This window comes from Prosopis cineraria, unplaced genomic scaffold (genome assembly GCF_029017545.1).
Source record: "Prosopis cineraria cultivar Desert tree isolate PC_DT_omini unplaced genomic scaffold, ASM2901754v1 PC13, whole genome shotgun sequence".
NCBI classification, from domain to species: domain Eukaryota; kingdom Viridiplantae; phylum Streptophyta; class Magnoliopsida; order Fabales; family Fabaceae; genus Prosopis; species Prosopis cineraria.
Window position 1 is genome coordinate 38,334,799 of NW_026555344.1, and position 19,723 is coordinate 38,354,521.

The window sequence follows — 19,723 nt, forward strand, 5'->3', positions numbered from 1 at the left end:
CCCGATTCCAAAGGTAGTACTAGGATGGGTAGTGCAGGGGGCCAAATTTAAATAAAAATTATTTTATATATTAATAATTCATTCTTTAATTTTTTAAATTTTTAGAATAAAAATTTAATTAAATTTTTTTTACAAAATGAAAAAAATAATAAGATAAGAATCATTTAAAATTATATCATATTTTTTATAAAATTAAAAATAAGTTATATGTTTAATTTATGCATATGATAGAAACATTAAAAAAAACTACAAGCTTGATGTACTGAAACCAATACTAATAAATAATATATGCACATTAAATAATTAAAATTAATTTATTAAAGTAATTATTCAATTTTTATAACAATAATGTATTCAAGAATTTTTTTAAAAAAATCTAGTGAGAAACTAACATATGCCTTATTAATATTAAATTTCACTCTTTTTTATTAATAAAAAAAATATTCATCTTGCATTGATAATAAAAATATTTTTATAAATTAATACAATATACATTTTATATCTATTTAATTGATAAATAAATAATAAATTAGAATTATACATATATGCAAATGGGAGTGACTTTCCTTACAAACACACGTGTGAGAGAGAAAGGGAGAAGTTTCTCTTTTTTCTTTTTTTTTTCTTGGGAGCCACTCAACTGAATACACATTGTAACCTCAGTTCCCGCACATATATGAAATGGCTATGGGGGAATAGGGGCCAAGGCGCCTCTCAAGCAACATGTGGGTCTGCCCTTGCCCAATTGTAGATGTTCTGGCTGAATATATTCAAGCAGAAATTTTTAATTGTATATTTTTTATAAATGATATAATTCTTATTGTGAAGTTAAGAAAAGATATTAACTACAACCTTGAATTATGGAAGAGAATCTTGGAGTTGAAGGGTTTTCACTTGAATAAGAGTGAGACAGAATATCTGCATTGCATTTTTTATAAGAGATCAGTTGATAATAATTTGAAAATGAGATTACGAGATCAGGTCATATCACAAGTGAAAAACTTTATATATTTGGAAATAATTATTCAACGTGATGGGAAATTGATTGGGATATTACACATAAGATACAAGAGGTTTAAATGGAGAATGGCTAAATAAGTTATTTATAATCAAAAAGTACCTAATAAACTTAAAAGAAAATTTTATCAAGCTATTATAAAACTTGCCATGCTACAGGCTTTAAAGAGAAAACATGAGCATAAATTTAAAATAGCGGATAATGCAAATGTTTATATGGATGTAGGGGCATACACAAAAATATAAAGTTTGAAATTAGTATATACAAGAAAAAGCAATTGTGGCATATATTGATGGGAAAATAGTAGAAAATCATCTAATATAATTTGAACATATACGAAGAAGGTCGTAAGAGATATCGGTGAGGAGAGTGAAATGAATAATTTTGAGTCCTGAAAAGAGGGATAGAGAAAAAAAATACTTATAAAAATTGTTGAATGAGACCTTAATTAATAATTCTGCTAAAAGTTTTATTGATGTTAGAAAACAATGCTATCATACAATCTATATAGCCAATCTTATATAGTAAGATAAAGCTTATTGCTGTTATTATAATAAAATATTTTGTTCATAATTAGTTTGATTATGTTCTGATTATAATTTTAACCATTATCTTTCACTAATTTAATAGTGAATTTCATTTTCAATACCTTGATTTTTGTACCTTATGGATAACTCATAGTACATGGTTGTGCTGTGCAGAAATGACAGATGGTTCTTTCTTCAGAATCAGGAGGTCATACTTCTGAATAGTATACTTGCCTATACTGTATTTAGACCACAGAAAAGATTTTCAATAAAATGAATATGACTATGGAAAGGGGATAAAAATAAAAAAGATGTTTTGCATAGAAATAAAAGCAAAATATACTATTGGTTAGTGATATTTGATAGAATGAAAAAAGTGAAGAAATGGAGATAAAAATAAGCCAAAAGATTGTTTTACCTTCTTGATAAAAAGAAGTGGCCGTTGATTGAATCATAAATCAACATTTCATTGATTTTCAACCATGTACTTTTAACTTTTCATCTTTTTTTTTAGTGAAAAGGAAATTTATTAAAAAAAACATATATATGCAATATGTACAAGAAAGTGAAAAGCAATTACATCAGGCTTTTAAAGAGCAAAAAAGACCTATGAGTATGATTCACGATAGCTTTAATATATACAAGGAAAGAAGATTTATCAACAACCTTCTCAATGAATATGTGTTTGTTGCGAACTTCCTATAGTTTCCAACTTAAAATACTAATGCCAGTTTTTCAAGAAATGTCAACATTGGGTGATCAAAGTATATTAAAAAGCCATGTGGTAAAGTCACTCTGATAGAATTCATCATGCATATCAAGGGGTAGAACTTTTTTCTAGATATTTGCTACAAAAGGACAATTTTTGAAGGCATGATTGATATCTTCTATTGGGTCATGGCAGACAGAATATTGTGAGTCATGCGTTATCTTAGAAAGAAGACATTCAACATTTGTGAGAAGCTGACCTTTAAAAAGTAACCAGATAAAAGTCTGAACCCTTTGCACCACAAGTAGCTTCCAGATACTCTTCCATTTAGCCTCAACATCATTTCATTCAATAGAGTGAGAGGCTTGATAAGCTGATTTAACAAAAAACATCAACTTTTCATCTTTGATTATATGATAAATAGTCTCTTTCCATCATTTTATCACTCGATTCCCAATTCTAAAACCCTCTGTCTTCCAATACACCAAAGTCCAATTCCCTGTGCCAAACGTAGCCTTAATTTCAATGAGATTTGTGTTACAAGTCGTTTTCTTTTGGGTGGGCAACAATAAAATCTTATAACAAGAAATTTATGACAATTAGATCCTCAAAAAAAATTAAAAAAAAATTGTGAATATTAATTCAAACAATTGTAAACAAGAATCCCAACTATAAATTAAATCGTATATTTAGAATTAAAATATTTTTTTAATTAAAACTCCTAAATTTATAACTATTTAAATCATTATTTTACAATTGATTTTTGATAAAAATTTATTGAGGACATAACTGTCATAAATTCGTTGTTTTAGGACTTTAATATCATTATTCTTTTTTTTATTTGGCCAACAAAATGAAAAAGAAAGAAAGAAATAAAAACAGTTCAATTTTCAATAACAACCTTACATATCTTAAAACATGTCCGAGTAAGACATAATTTTGAATTGTCTACATTACATCTAAATGTTTATATTTTTTTTATTTTAAAATATTTTAAATAAATAAAATTATTGAAATTTAATTTCAATGGTTGAAATAAAATGCATGTATGTATGTATTCACAATTGTATACCACATGAACGTCAATGAGCATAATTATGGTCTGCATTTTTTTTAGACACAAGTTGTAGACTATTCTTTTGGGCCACATTCCGGATATTAATAATAATTGTTGATATTTATTTTGGAATTAAGATCAATTTTTTCTTATCAAAATTATCCCACTTTATGTAAAGTTGTATCCAAACCAACAAATATTAATTTAGTTAATAAGGATTTGATTCATAATATATAAGATTGCAGAATTAAATTCAATTATCAATGTGAATACTTTGTTAGTGGACAATATGTAAGTACTTTTGTAAGCATTCATTGAACCTAAAGATATGTTCAAACTTTGATGAGCTCTCGAGACCTAATTTATTTAAACTTTTTTTGTCCAAAAAAATAAAATAAAGCTGTATACAGTCTTTTTGGGCCCAATGGTCTTTTTATAAATGTACTGTATTGAGGAATGGGTTAAATGGTGAGCAGCCCAATATGAGGGCCCAAAATGATTTCAACCGCTCTCCACGATTTTGATTATCATGCTTGATAATTGTAATAAAGAAAATTTTTCTTGGAAGTAAAATTTAATATCTGAGTGACTACATTCATAATAAGCTAAAATTTAATATCCAAGTGACTACATTCATGGCCACAAGTGAAATTTTGGATTATGCCCGAGGGAAATTGTGTATTTGCGACTGTATTCCCTTGTGGCTCGTATTTTGCTTTGTTTGATATTATAGGTAGGATAAGAATGAGAAAAATATAACATATAAATTAAGACTTTGCTCCAAGGAATAAATTCACTACACGTTTGGTGCAAGAATGTTTTTTAGAAAGAAAACGAGTTGTACCTGGAAAGAAAAGGAAATATATACATTTTCATTTTCTTTCTATAAAACACACATTGCATCAAAGTGTCCCAGCAGAGGAAGAGGCCAAGTTTTCTTACCATTATAAGTGCGCCTCAAGATTCACGAGTTTTACGCTTCAATAGTGTATTCTTAATTCAAACATCACGAGAATCAATCTTGATTTAAAGATTAGGAAGTTTAACCTCTCCATAGAACTATCCTATCTTGTCCAACAGCCATCGCATTAACTGGTAAAGAAACATGACAAATATCATGCGTGATAGGAAGATAAGTGAGGAGTGAACAAGTGACCATACAGTCTGTACATTCAAGCAATTTTCAACTGATTAACAAATTAGAACAAAACATATTCTAATCTATATATATATATCATACACTAAATATCATCTGGGTGAAATTAAACATAATCCTTAAGATATGATCCTTTAGACAGGCAAACATATGCAAGACCTGCCTTGAGTAAGAGGACAGTCTGTAATCTGTGGGCCGTTATTATATGAGCTAGTGTCTAGGGCTTGCCCCTCCTCATGCAGGATGGACATTTGTATTGCTTTATGCTCTCAGCCTTTGCAGGAGTAATCTTCACACATTTCCCATGGAACCACCTCTCACAGACATCGCAGCCAATCCAAAATTCATCTGCATTGTAATTTCCACCACAGCTCCCACAAAGGGTTTCGCTATGCTCATCTTCGTCCTCCTCATAACCCTCATCGGCAAACTTTGGATTGCTTTTGACTTGCCCATCACTTGATCTCTGCAGATAAATCTATTGTGCATCAAATAAGGAATACATATGGCTTCATTCCATGGATATGTTTAGAGAGTGCTTTATAAGACTTGACTCTCACAGTGATTGTTATTTTCGTGGCACAATAACATAAAGCCAACGTGGTTGAGCAAAAAAGCTTTGTACAATACAGTCCACTGAAATACTCTGCAGAGGTTGAAGTGACTACAAACAATAACATTCTATAGCTTCATTAGCTTGGTTTGGTATTTAACTACTTCTCAAAAGCTGATTCTAAATTTCGGTAACAAAAATTACAATAGATAAATGTGAACTGTTTCAGAGTGATGCATGCGCAATCAAACCCATGACTCACAAAGTGAAGCCAACATGCTGATAAATGTGAGCTGCACTTGTTTGAAATTTTTTAAAAGGAGATTTTTCTTTTTAGGTTCCTCCAATTGTAGGACACAGAAAAGGTACAGATCACTTTTTAGAAGTATAACATACAATACATTAAGAAGTTACTCTCGGTTTTCTTTCCCAAACACAACATATATAAACTAATTAAAAATTTCACAAAGAAGTGCCATTGACATAATTGATTCCGTTGTTTTAAGGCAACTCGCAAGAAATACCAGCCAGAGGTGACCCACCCAGAAGAAACAAAGACGCAGTCATCAACTAAAAAGAAACTACTGACCTTGGTGCTGCCCCTGGACTTGCTTCCACTGTCCGCAGTTGGCTTGTCCTTTATAGGTTTTCTCTCAGTCACAACTTCAAAGACAGTGGGAAGATCATTGATCAAGCTAAATAAACGCTTCCTGCCATAAAGAATCAAATTTACCATCAATAGAAGGAGCCGTGTGATTAGTAGCAGCTGATGATGAGGGAAAACAGTTAAAACAAGAAAAGAAACAAGAGATATTGCATTTACTAATATCCCTGCCTATTCTGGTAGTTTCTGTATAAAGGAGAAGTGATTCAATTTGTTCCCCTCATAAAAATCCTTATATCAAACATTTCAAATAATCTCTGCCTGCCAAAAATTGCCAACAATTTTTTTAATAAGAAAACTGAGGATTTTATATTAAAACAAACCCACCAAGTCATGCTCATAACCTTCAGCAAAAGGCAAGTATCAATGGTCAATGTCCTTGACAGATCTAGAGCAAAAACTCATATTATTAACATTGTTTTTAACCTCAATATTTTATATGCTTAAGCATGTCCTTAACAGATACAGAGCACATAAAACTGAAACCATCACCATATGCATGAACCTGCAGAAGATCTAGATGGTACCTTTCATTGCGGTTGAGACGGGCCCCAAGATAAAATGCCACAGAAAGCAGCCATGAATCGCTATGAACAGCAACAAGAGAAAGCCAGTCCCTGCGAATCATGCCATCTCTAGCAAAATTGATTCCAAGAGCTGGCTCAGGAAGCTCCGGGGGAACTTCCTCTGCTGGCAGAGTTACTTCCCAGGTTTCATTTGGATGTCCATAAAGGCACAAGTTCTCCTTTTCTTAAACAGACACATAGGGAACTTTAAAATCAAAGGAATGAACATAAAGGATTGGAATGAATAAACCAAAAGAACTAAGAAAGAATATACATTCGGAATCGAGAAGATAAAGGAAAACAAGTTGAGTTGACATTCACCCGGACATTCAATATACCAGAACATAAATTCAAACAGCAACAGAACTTTCAAAATTCTTGTTTAAATCCAGCAAGGCAATCAAACAGAGAACTAGTCTCAATTCCAGAGTCATGCAAGGTTTAGAGCTTTAACAGGAATTAAACTGCACAAGAGTCATGCAAGGCTTTGACTTTCATTTTCAACGAATTATCTGGGAAAAAAGAAAGTCAACATGAGCCATTCTAACGAGTACTCATAATTCACATACAGACTAGAAATAAAATCATGAAATTCAGCTACAAATTATGGAAGCAACAAAAAATAAAGTGACAAAACAGAATAATTTTACGTAAATGTCAAAAGAAAACAAGATTGAAGAATTCGAATTACCTGGATCACAGAGTCCGTAAAATTCGTCCACATCTGAGAAGGGAAAAAAAATGTCAGATGCAACAGATAAATTAAGAAAAAGTCACATTCAGGAAATGAATTAGAAACGAAGTTATTAAGAAATTGATCCGAGCATAACCTTGAGTCAAAGCACGAACAACACCGGCTCTCCGAGCACTATAATCCTTGAAGATCTCCTCCACGGTGCGAGGACTAGAAGCCATTTCCATGAACAGCGATTGAGATCTAAGCGGAAAGGGTCGAATTGAAAACACTAGGAAGATGAAGAAGAAGAAGTGAAGAAAGAAGAAGGGATCGACGAGATCGATGGTGACTGAGATGCATGTGATCTGCAAGAAACGGTACGAAGAAACAAGAGGAAAAATAGAGATACAGAAGAGAAAAGAAAGGAGAGAGTGGTGTGTGTAAATAACGCTATGCGCTTCTCTCGTCGTTTTTACGGTTTTACCCCCATTTTATTTTTACTCCATAAATATTTATCATTTTTTAATTTTAGAACTATTTTCATTGCCAGATCTGTAAAAAAATATACTAAAAAATATGATTAAAAATTTTATAAAAATAATATATATATATATATATATTATATTATTTATTTATATATTTCCTTCCACTTTGAAATGTTTTACACGTTTAAATTTGTTCTAAAGGTTCCAAATTCCTATCTTCACTTGTTCTTGTTGTCACTGCCAGTGTATCCTCTGCTTTTTAATTAATGAGTGTGGACTCAAGCTTGATTGAAGAATATAAGTGACAAATACTTTTTTCCTAGTTAGGCGTGATATATTGGATTTTAAATAACTTACACTAATTGTTTTAGTGTAAGTTAACTCTTAAAATTTTAAATTCCATTACTTTAGGAAATGATTTATTAATCAAGGTACAACATTGTAATTACCTAATCACGTTTAGATTATTATTATTATTATTATTATTATTATTATATTTTATGGCTAGTTGGCCGTTGTTCATTTGGAAAAGTTTTGGAGGTATTTGTTTCTTTTTTCCTTATATTACAATTACAATTTTAAAATGAAAGTGAAGGAGTAAAGAATTTAGGCGGATGCTTGAGTTGAATCACGTAAAATGACCAAGTCAAAAAGCATCTCCTTTTGATTTTAGGCCGAAGCTAAGTCAACGTTAGACCAAAGTTCTTTTTGCAAACAGACAATTTAATAAGTCAACTAGTGTAAGAGCTCGGACTCTGTAGTCCAGCCCACCATTTGCTTAGCTAAATGGCAGCATCATGTGTTGCAGGGAACGATGGGAAAATTTTAGTCAAGGGCGCCTGATGAAACATAATAAAAAAAAAACTCTTAAATTTTTAAAATTTTGTTGAATGACTCGTATGGATTCTTGTTTAAATTTCTGACAAAAATGATAAAATTATCCTCATTTAAATGAATAATATAAATGACTTATTCGTTCTCATATTGTATGTTGTTTATTTACTTACGTTATATGTTGTTCGTTTTCCTATTTTATTTGTTTATAATTCTACTTTCACCTTATTTCATTCTAGGGTCATAAACAAGTGAAGCAGGGAAACGAACAATATTCCGTAAGTAAATAAACCACATACAGTATGAGAACAAATAAATCATTTTATCATGAAATCAACACTTGGAATGAAATCAGTGAAACTAAGATTATAAATAAGTGAAGTAAGAAAATGAATAATATTCGTAAGTAAATAAACAATATACAATATAAAAATAAGCAAGCCGTTTATGTTGTTCATTTAAATGAGGATAATTTTGCCATTTCTATCAGAAATTCAAATGAAAATTTGCACGAGTCTTTTAGTGAAATTCAAAAATTGAGGGGCTTTCTTTTTCATTATGGGTGGTCAAGGGTCCCTCCTTGAAATTTTCCTAACAAACATAACTTTGGGTCCCACTTTGTTCCAGTTTTGCTATAAGTTTCTGTATTTTTTTTAATATTCTAAATCTCTATACTTTTACTTTTTGGTATTTTAAGTCCTTAAAAGATATAAAAACCTATAACAAAACTCAAGCAAAATATAAAAATTTAAAGTTGTATTTATCCTATGTTGCAATACTAAGGGTGAGAATTTTTCATGATTTATGATGATTTCATATAAATTTTATATGTATATTGACAGATTGATGATATAAATATGATGCACTTTGAGTGTGAATTCTCTTTATTGTCGTGAAGCGAAACACTACAAATTTAGATTGTCAATTTTTATTTTATGATTCAAATTTAATAGTATTTAAAAGTGCATATTAATTTAGCATGACTGAGCAATTTATCTTTTAAACTATAAGTCAAGTAACACTAGAAATTTTATATTCCTTTATTATATAATTTATTTCCTCAACTTTTGAATTCATAACAAGTTTTCCCTGACATTAAATAGAAGATAATGTTGGTTATTTTATGGTAGTACGGGCCTCCTAGTTCAAACGTGTGGCATTCATTTTTACCTGACATGTGCATGAACCAATGAGACAACCATATAGTAATAGACATTACTTTTTTGGTCCTATTTACAAGTTACTTCCAACATGTTTCACCAGTATCAAGAAAAATTTTAAAACTCATTAATTCTGTCTTAAAATTTAATAAGTTTTTAATTTTGCCCTTATTAAATATACACAATTCAATAAAATATTTCCTCTCTACAACATTTAATGGAAGATAAAAAAAATTATTATAAAAACTTAATGACGTGATTTATAAATAGGACCAAAATTACTCTCTCTCCCCTAGAAATAGGATTAGAAGGAGTATCTTTTATTTAATGTCAAGGGGGAGGTTGCAACGAATTCAAAAGTAAAAAAAAATTACATAATAAATAAGTTTCAGATCTTTAATGCTACTCTACATATAATTTAGATGGTATGTTGCCCTTTTACCGTTTATATTGTTAAAATTTCATATGAAAGTTCAGACTTACAATAGGGGATACAATGAAAGACCTCAGTGAAGAAAAACCAAAGTCCATCGACTTGAAGGCAGAAATTGCCTTCTACTACTCAAATAAGTTTAATTGAAATAATATGTAGATAAAATTATATGAAAATTTGGTGCATTACAAAAAATTTAAAATGAATCATGACTTACAAATAGAACAATCTTCTATAAATTTTATAATGATATTAGTGTTTTTTTTTAATTAATTAAAATACAAAAAAATGATATTATATATAAACAACTTTGAATAACTTTTTCCTTTTTATTTTATTCCTTGACAACTGATACCTTTCTCTTCCTTGTACAACAGGGTTTAGAGAATGCCAACAGTTTTCTTTCCTTTCCGCCATCATGATTAACTTCTCATAAATTGACTCTTCCATATTATTAAAAGTTTCCCGTAAAACCAAATCGAGAACACAAACAAATTCTTCCTGGCAAGCCAAAAATAATTCTCTTTAACCATATTGTTTCCCTTTTACAACTAGCATTCTCTTTATATTTCCATTCGAATTTGCTGCATCGTGCATGTAAATGGCAGAAAATTTTGTAATAGCAAATACCAAATAGTGTATTCAAATAGGAATTAAAAGAAAGAAAGAAATCCTGAGAAGCTACCTTCATCAGAGTATTATTAAATAAATTACCCTTATGCAATCACCTAATTCTTATGGTGAAGATGATATTATTATTTGGAGGCCCTCTAGCGACAAGAACTTCTCTATCAAATTTGCCTACAAAGCCATTAACAATCAACAAGAAAAGAATTATTATAACATATGGTCTAAAATCTAAAAATAGCCTATATATAAGAAAATTAAATATTTCCTTTGAAAGGCGGCTTGAGGTCAGCTACAAATAAATGTCACGATCTTCAATTGAAAAAACGTTCAGCAACGCAAATGCCCACTTAGTTACAACTCTCCTAACTTTTCTATTCACATTTTACGTGATTGTAAAGATGTAAATGAGGTTTGGAAAAAATTAATTAATCCATCCAAAAGTGATATTTTTTTCTCTTTCTATGCAGGATTTGATAATTTGAAATGTTAAAAACAAAGCAAAAGCATGTCCACATGAAGATTGCTTTGGTAGAAACTGTTTGCTCATACTTGCTAGAACATCTGGAAAGCAAGATGCAAAAAAATTTACTCAAGAGATACAAATGCAAAAAAAGACATCACTTTCTCTAATACCAACCAAATTATCAATGACGTGAAGCTCCAAGTTAAAGTTGATTTTTTAAACAGAATCAACTCCAGATACGAAGCTAAATGATATCCACCAAAAATTGGATGATTTAAACTTGACGTTGATGGTTTAGTCAAACACAATGGAGCAACTTCTTGTGGAGGACTAATCAGAGACCGCCAAGGGAATTGGATCAGAGAATTTACTATGAATCTTGGTTATCAATCCACCATTACAGCCGAGCTTATAAGAATTTTGAAAAACTTAACATATGCTGGAATGGTAACATTACCAAAGTAAATGTTTGCTCCAATTTTATGGAGGCTCTTTCCCTCATTGAAAGTGATGTCGAGCAAAGCCGCCTCCTCGCACAAATTTTAAAGAACATTCGAAGCATCTCTATGAAGAATTAGGAAATCACCTTTGATCACATCTACAGAGAAACAAACTGTTGTGCCAACTTTGTAGCCTAAATGACTTCAAGGAATCATTTTGATACTACTTTCTTTGATAAACCGCCCACTGAATGTAGAAACCTTATGGCTTCCGACATAATCTAATTTTGGTCTCTTGCACGATTTTTACCGTGGCCATGTATTCAAAAAGAAAGAAAATGTATGTAAAAAAGAATTGAACTCCATACACAATCACAGTTTGGTGTAATTTCCTCCCCAAACACATTTCTGTAGAAAGTTGAATTTATATTGTAACCAAAGTAGGTTAAATTTATATTGCAACAATTTTTTTAAAAAAATAAAACTCAATTAAATTGAAGCTGGCTGAAACGGATGAAACAAAGAGGGAAATTAAGAGTAGGACAGAAAGAAAGGTCCTAATCTGGGAGTACAAAGAAATTCAATTCTGGCCAACACTTCCATAGAAACAAGTGGTTGAACAAAATTCTCAAAGCTCAAAGAAGACCAGAAACAAAATAATATAGGAGAAGAATTAAGCAGCAAAAACAAATATCAAACTCCTAATGTTGTTCTAAAGAAATTCAGTTCACCAAATCAAGAATTTCCATTTAAAATCGAAAATCAGCAAGCAGCACAATTGCAATCTCACACGATTTGGTTAACATGGTGGTAGGGAGAGCTACCGCCAGAGTCTATGGAGATGTCAATAATCTCTTAATGCCGCTTTTCTGCTCTGCTGTAAGCCTGGAGGGGAATTTGATGTTAAACTTGATTCTCAAGTTCCCCTTCTTGGAAGGTTCTTTGGGAATGGGCATACCCTCTCCCTTAACAACTTCTTCATATGTGGGACTAATGATGGAGCTGATTGGTACAGTAAGATTCCGCCCATCCAGGGTTGTCAGTTGTGCCGTGTAACCCGTCAGTGCTTCTACCAGAGATACCTTCTGGGTGACAACAAGATCATTGCCATCCCGCTTGAAGACACTATGAGGCTTCTCATCAATAATAAAGACAAGGTCTGCAGGTATAACTCCTCTTTGTTCATTTCCCTTCTCAGGAAATGTTATTTTGGTACCTTTCTTCCAACCAGGCTTGATCTCAATTGTCAGAATTTCCTCTACTGTAGTGGGCTTCCTGCACAAGAAGAAAAGATTTGGTGGACTGAGTAGAAAAGTCACAACTAATTCGAAATACTTTGGTTCACTTATCTTGAATTTACTATTATAATCTTGGAATAATGCTGCAAATTTCACATCTTGACATATAGAAACCAATGAAACACCAAACTTAAAAACTGAAGTTGTGTCATGTTTAATGTATATCGGACACTCATCAAATATGACACTTCACATTGTCTTCAGAGGTCCTTAAGAAATTATTTCAATAGATAGCATATGTAGTAACGAGCAAACATTTATGAAACAATTAACCACTTAATTTTGTATAGAGTATTTAACCAATTAACCATTTAACTTAGGTAGCTAAGTTGTATATAAAGTCAATACAAAAACTGCACCACTGAGTGTTGCAGTAAATGACCTCAAATTGCACTAAAAAGAAATCCCCATTCAACTTCAAGCATCTCATCCAGTTGTAAGACACAATGCTAATAACAATACTAAGAGCAGAAACTGCCAGTACCTTTAATTTAAGCACCTAAGCTTCTGGCCCTGTGAAAAGCTTAGTCTACTATTATTGCCTGAGATCTCAATAGGTAACAGGGTTGAACCCCCTTCAGAACTAAATATATGGGCACTTCAAACACATTTTAGCAAAAACACAAACGCATAGATAAAGTTCTTCCTAGAACAAAGCCTAGATGGAAAACAACCAGAGATTCCAATGATCTACCTTATCTTTACTAACTTGAGAAATAGTTTCTCTCAAAAAAGAGACAAAGAACCAAACAACCACATTTCTTAATCTGTCGCATGCCATCTTTTGCATTACCAAGAGAAGTTTTCAAGCAAAAAGGGAACAGAGAATGTATACATAGCCCATGCTGAGAAGATATTGAAATACTTGAGACAATTAAATTATCTAGGTATGCATGTCACCCGTTAGGACCTTACAATATGCAGAATTCATACAGGAAATAATTCCTTTTATATTTTCAATGCCAATAAACTATAAAGTATAAGCAAATCATCCATTCTTAATCCAGCTTTACAACTTTTGTAACGTCCACAAATGTCACCCCCTTGATCTTTATTCCAGTTGTGCAAGTTGGTAACGTCAACATCTTATATCCTCATCATAAAATTACAGCAGACCAATCAATTTCCCTCAATACTTCATTTCTAGTTTATACAACAGATCTATAAAAGACAGAGAATCCAATCTTTGCGATTCAGCTTTTTTCACATCCAATAAAGTTCTAGATTAATAAAAACTAATTTATCTCATTAATTTGTTTCTCACTCAGCAGACACTGGGTCCATCAAAGACATAGATGATCCCGTATGAACAACAATAATAACAAGACTTATCCCACAATGCAGCATTAACACTCCATTCTTTTTACCTGAAACTGTAACCCGGAAAAAAACTAAATGCCTACTATAAAGAACAAAATACTAAAGTAAAAATACAAAAATTAAGGTGAATAATATGATGACAACCTAGCCCATTCACAAATAAACTTTAGATTGAACTGTGGTGCAAAGCTTTTCATACAACACGAATGAATCAAATTCATGAGGAACAATTAGCAGTCAGCATCTGTACTTAGAACTTCCTTCATCTAGATTCCTATTAGCCGTCAAAATAAAAAATTTTATTCTGGAATACATTCTGCTGTAAATTAGAACTACCACCAGAAGACCAATAGGAAGATTTGAGACATTTACCAATCATAAGACCAAGATAAAAACAGCACAAAGATGAGATTCAGGACTGGGGGTAATCTTTTCTCCTTTGACTTCTGCACTCATCCAACTCAAATTTATGCTAACAAATGTGGAGAGGTGAGGTTCATTAATCTATGTCTGGATTCAAAAGGCCAACCCAGAGCCTAAAGGCACTTAAAAATCTCAACCCAACACAAAATCCACCTTGCCATTGGAAAAGTTGATTACTCTGAGCATGTAAGACTACAAATTCACAGCTGAATTTCAAATAAAAGAATGAATCCACCCAATCAACCGATCAAGTTTCAAATCAACCAATAAGACAAAAAACCAAACAGCATATTTCAAGTAAAAATATTGGGGTTCAGTACTTCTATCCCTTTCTTTCAGGGGTAAAATAATAATAATGAGCCAGGGGACTGTTAAGTTAAAGCAGACAGCTCACCCACTGGCATCGATAACATCCCTCGAAATCTTCATTTTCTTCGTCGTTCCTTTATACAAATCCTCCAAACTGCATGGCAGGTTTCGTTCGATGGGTGCACCTTTCCTTGGCATATTTCCAGAGCCCTCTCCAGCTCCACTCCTAAATGAAGTGAAAATATCTTCGCCGAACATACCACGAGGAAACCCAGAAGCACCAGCACGAGCACCCATATCACCCATTCCACCAAAGGGACTGGAAAACCCAAAGAACTCTGAAAATATATCGTCTGCGCTCCTGGGGTTGAACCGGAACGTAGTTGGGCCACCATCAGTACCACCTGAAAATCCGGAACCTGGAGGTGGCACCTGTCCCTTCAATCCCTCCTCACCGTATTGGTCATATACTGCTCGCTTTTGTGGATCACTCAGAACCTGTTTAAAATTCAAGACCCAATAAGTCATACAGAACCTACGGTTAGAACCTACGGTTTCAATTTCCTGAGAGAAGCAGAAACTTTGAGGAATCAAATTTGAGAAAGTTTAGTTTTCGAAATTGCCAATTTTAACCGAATTCCCAGTACAACGAGATTGAACTACGGATGAAGAGGAGAATTGATTGACTGATAGAAACATACATCGTAAGCCTCGGAGATTTGCTTGAATTTAGCTTCAGCGTCTTTCTTGTTGTTAGGGTTTTTATCCGGGTGCCACTTCATGGCAAGCTTTCGATAGGCTTTCTTGAGATCATCATCTTTGGCATTTCGGTCTACCTGAAGAACCTTGTAGTAGTCGACACCCATGCCTTCTCTGTTTCTTACTCTGCGTGTCCTGGCCGGAGTGCGTTCCTAGTCACCGGTACGAGAAATGGAAGCGAAGGACCTCATCGACAGCAAGGTATCACGAACTGGGCTCACCTCATACACAAACTCTCTCACTCCTCGGCCCATCTTTAAACATTAAAATGTCTATTTCTCCAAATACAATAAAGCGAGAATTTCAATAAAAATTCTTGACCAAACTTATTTTAATTCAAAGTCCCTAAATGTTTAATTTAATATTAAATTTAAAAAAATGATAAAATTATTTTTTTAAAATTAATATTAAAAATTTTTTATTTCTCTTATTTATTTACGAAATGCAGTTAATTATTTTGCTTAACTTATTTTTATTTTAGATATTTAAATTATCTTAAGACAACTTATTAATTTTTATATTATATGTTATTTATTTATTTACAGACCATTGTTAATTATCCTACTTTACTTGTTGATTACCCTACTTTCTTGTTCATTGCTAGACATTCACTTAATTTTATTTTAGAAAAATAAACAAGTAGAATAAAACAATTAACAACATCAAAAAATAAATGAACAAGTGAAGTAAGGCAATTAACGAGTGAAATAGAAAAGTCCTGCTATTAATTTAAATGAAGGAAAATTTTGTAATTTTTCTTAAAAATTTAATATCAAATCAGTACTTTTGAAGCATTTCAAAAATTTAGAGGATTTAAATGTAATTAAATATAATCAAGGGTTCTTTTATTGAAATTCTCTCTATAATAAATGTGCTTTTGTTAAAAAAATGTCCTTTTATTATTATTATTTAATTAATATGTTATACCTTCATTAAAATATACTAGCACGTTATTGGAACCAAAACTTCTCGTGGTTGTGCAGTAGAGGGAGAGAATTCTCATAAAGAGGGGTCAATTTTTTTAATCAAAAGGTGGAGTTTAAGATTAGAGCAAAATAGATCAAATGTTTGTCACTAAATTAGTACACATAGGATAAAAACAGCCTTTTATAATTTCCGCTTTGTAAATGAATCGATGAAGGAAGAGGGGGATACAATTATGTAACTATGAATTTCTTTTTTTTTTTGTGTGTCTTAAATGGAATTGGATCAAAGGTGATTTACAAGGATAATTATGAAAGTAAAGTAAATTGATGATTGGAATTTTAAATAAGTTAGTTCCACCTTAAAAAATGCGCATTAAAAAGTAAAATCAACTGTAAATCAAGTTTTTTTTGTATTGATATTTATATGTTCCTCCTCATTTATCTCCATTTAATAAACCTTATGGTCACGATACATCATCCTTTTGTGACTTGTAATTCTACGTTCTACCTACCTTATGGTGTCCCCACGCTTATTATTCTCTTGAATCTTGACAGTGTTCTTTTGATGGGTACAATTGTACTTATAAATTTTAGATGTTAACATGGATTTGAGGACGTGTTAGAACCGATGAGGGCATTACTCTGGATTTTTCTAATCCGCGATGCTCGTACTTTTCATTTGATAAGATAGAGAAACAAAGGTTGTTGAAATCTTTTGCTAAGACATTGATTGTGAAAGTGCTTGGGAGAGAAGTACGATTTGACTTGCTTGTGAAGAATTTGGAAAAGATTTGGCAAAGGTTAGACAAATTCAAGTATGTGATTTGGTTAATGGTTTCTTTCTAGCAAAGTTTCAGTGCCAAGAGGATTTTGATACTGTTTTAATTGGGGGACCATAGATCTATCAGGATTGTTATTTGAGTGTTATGAGATGGAGGGTTGATTTTAATCTAGCAACACATGTGATTGATCATGCTGCAGCTTTGGTCAAGTTACCTGATCTTCCAATAACTCATTATGATAAGAAGTTTCTCTTCAATCTTGGCAATGCTAGTGGAAAGGCTATAAAGGTGGATCTACCAGCAGCTTTTTATGGGAGAGGTAAATTTGCTCGTCTTTATGTTAAATTAAACTTAACCGAGCCATTACTTCCTGAGTATAGTATTAAGGGACAAGTTAAGGTTATTGAATATGAATGTATGAGTTTGCTATGCTTATGCTGTAGGAGGTATGGGCATGTGAGGAATTCATTCAAAAGAAAAACATAAGGGAGGAGATGAATGAACAGGCTAATTGTGAGGTTCAGGTTGGGAGTATTGAGGGATAATCTGAGGCTACTGAGGAAAAAAATCCTTGGTGTGTTGCACAAAGGCCATGGAGGAAGAAGCTTGTTAGGGGGCCGAGGGTAGAAGCTAGTGGTGGTTGTAACAGCACAACCCTAACCCCTTATACTAGCAAATGCAGTGCTGGCACGTGTCCCCTCATTGGCCTACGTGCTACTTTCCCCATAGTAGTACATAGGTTATTCCTCACCCCACTAAAAAGGTCTTTTAGAGCCTTTTCAGGAATCGAGCCCCCAACCTCTCCTACCTTAGTGAAGTTGTGGCCAACCCTGATATTATTAAGCCAAGCTAATGGTACCAAATTTAGCCTTAACTTCCTTAAGTAATAAAAGTTGGAGGTTCGAGTCTTAGAAGGCTCTAAAAGACCTCTTTGGTAGGGTGAGGAATAATCCCAATACCACCTCAGGGAAAGCTAACTTAGGCTCTGAAAGGAGTGTTAAAGCCCAGTCCAAAAGACCCCCGATGGAGTGGGGTGAGGACTGTTATAGTAGTAATCAATTTGCAGCTCTTGGCAGTCTAGCAAATAAGAATAATAGTAGTAGGGCTTTGAAAGATATTTCAAATGTGTCCAAATTTTGGCATAGAAGGAAAGCTGGGTCGATGTCTCAAACAAATAAAGGACATGTGGTTAATAAAGATGAGGATTATAGGGGTGTAAGTGAACCTCAAAAAAGTGGTGCTAATAGTGTAGGGAGCTTATAGGGCTTAAATAGGGGTAAGGGTATGATGCGAACTCTGGTTGCTGGGAATAGTAATAGTAGGGGTAATAGGGTTAGTAATAGTACTATGATGTTAAGGGAGGAGGATGAGAATATTAATGATATGAATAGTGAGGGTGGCTCCGAAAGTAAAGGGGTTATGCTGGAGTGTGAGGAAGGAAGTGCTTCTGATTATTAATTTGTTATCATAAAGATTATTACATGGAACTTTAGGGGTGCAGCTAGCAAAGGCTTTGCTTCCTCATTACGAAGGCTATGCAAGGATGAAAAACCTGATGTGTTGGCTTTGTTTAAGCCTAGAATTAGTGACATTACTGCCAAGCACACAATACGTCAGTTTGACTTTAGATTTTTTGAGTTAGTTGAAGCTCATGGTTTTACTATGGAATTTGGGTTCTATGGAATGCCAAAGATCTTGGATTGCATGTCATCAAGAAGCACAAATTGTTTGTGCATTGCTGTTTTGACATCCCTGGTGGTACTCAGTGGTATTTTACTATTGTTTATGATTGTCCATATAAAGAATGTAAATATGAGGTTTGGCTAGAACTTAGTAGATTAAAGGAAAGTTTGAATAAGCTGGCTAGTGATTTTAATGTGATTGCATCAACTAGGGAGCAAAGAGGTGGAGCTAGGGTGAATGTGAGAAGTTGTAACAAGTTTTGTGAATGGATTAATGACTGTGAGCTTATTGATATTGAAGCAAAAGGGCTGTTTTTTATATAGAAGGGTCCAAAGTAGAAGGGATCAAATAGAATTTTTAAGAGACTTGATAGAAGTCTTTGTAATGCTCAATAATAATGCGCTTTCCCAGACGCTTTGATTAACGTGGGTACAAGGCTAAACTCTGATCATAGTCCTCTTAATTATTGATACTTCACATGTCTGGTACAGAAGAGGGAAGCATCCCTTTCGATTTGTGGCTGCATGGATGACTCATAGGCTTTAGTGATTTTTTTGTTAAGCCGACGGCGTAGTGATATGGATACACCTGGGCTTTAGCGAAACTAAGGCAGGATCTGATATAGTGGAATCATGAAGTGTTTGTAGTTGTTGAGGCTAGTATTAAGAATTTGAAAGTTAAATTACAGTGTGTGCAAAGGATCGTTGACTGGAAAGATGTTGTGTTATAGAAGCAGCAAGAGGAACTCCAAATCAGTTTAAATGAGACATTATAGCAAGAAAAGTTACTTTGGTTTCAAAAATCACATAGATATTGGATTGAATATGGTTATCAAAATACAAGATACTACCA

The 19,723-nt window shown here is 32.8% G+C and overlaps 2 protein-coding genes across 2 annotated transcripts; both read right to left on the reverse strand.

Moving 5' to 3' along the window:
- Positions 1-4,448: 4,448 nt before the first annotated feature.
- On the reverse strand, positions 4,449-7,342 carry LOC129289784 (PHD finger protein ALFIN-LIKE 1-like). Its single transcript, XM_054926540.1, has 5 exons — positions 7,081-7,342; positions 6,942-6,974; positions 6,212-6,434; positions 5,610-5,730; positions 4,449-4,933 (listed from the first exon to the last, which is right to left on the reverse strand). Exons 1-5 carry the CDS (start codon positions 7,169-7,171, stop codon positions 4,685-4,687), a joined length of 717 nt encoding a protein of 238 aa, XP_054782515.1. The 5' UTR covers positions 7,172-7,342; the 3' UTR covers positions 4,449-4,684.
- Positions 7,343-11,950: 4,608 nt separating this feature from the next.
- LOC129291882 (uncharacterized) lies at positions 11,951-15,716 on the reverse strand. The gene is made up of 3 exons (XM_054929441.1): positions 15,423-15,716; positions 14,807-15,219; positions 11,951-12,646 (listed from the first exon to the last, which is right to left on the reverse strand). The coding sequence occupies exons 1-3, from the start codon at positions 15,585-15,587 to the stop codon at positions 12,205-12,207; spliced, it is 1,020 nt and encodes a 339-aa protein (XP_054785416.1). The 5' UTR covers positions 15,588-15,716; the 3' UTR covers positions 11,951-12,204.
- Between the last annotated feature and the right edge of the window lie 4,007 nt (positions 15,717-19,723).

Bases quoted from the DNA above. Each gene is read 5' to 3' on its own strand.
- LOC129289784 (XM_054926540.1), bottom strand. From the start codon at position 7,171: ATGGAAATGGCTTCTAGTCCTCGCACCGTGGAGGAGATCTTCAAGGAT. The intron at 6,435-6,941 runs GTAATTCGAATT...TGTCTGTTTAAG, and splicing joins TTACGGACTCTGTGATCCAG to AAAAGGAGAACTTGTGCCTT. The intron at 5,731-6,211 runs GTACCATCTAGA...TCTTTATGGCAG, and splicing joins CGTCTCAACCGCAATGAAAG to GAAGCGTTTATTTAGCTTGA.
- LOC129291882 (XM_054929441.1), bottom strand. From the start codon at position 15,587: ATGGGTGTCGACTACTACAAGGTTCTTCAGGTAGACCGAAATGCCAAA. The intron at 15,220-15,422 runs GTATGTTTCTAT...AATTTTAAACAG, and splicing joins AAATCTCCGAGGCTTACGAT to GTTCTGAGTGATCCACAAAA. The intron at 12,647-14,806 runs GTGAGCTGTCTG...CTTCTTGTGCAG, and splicing joins GATGTTATCGATGCCAGTGG to GAAGCCCACTACAGTAGAGG.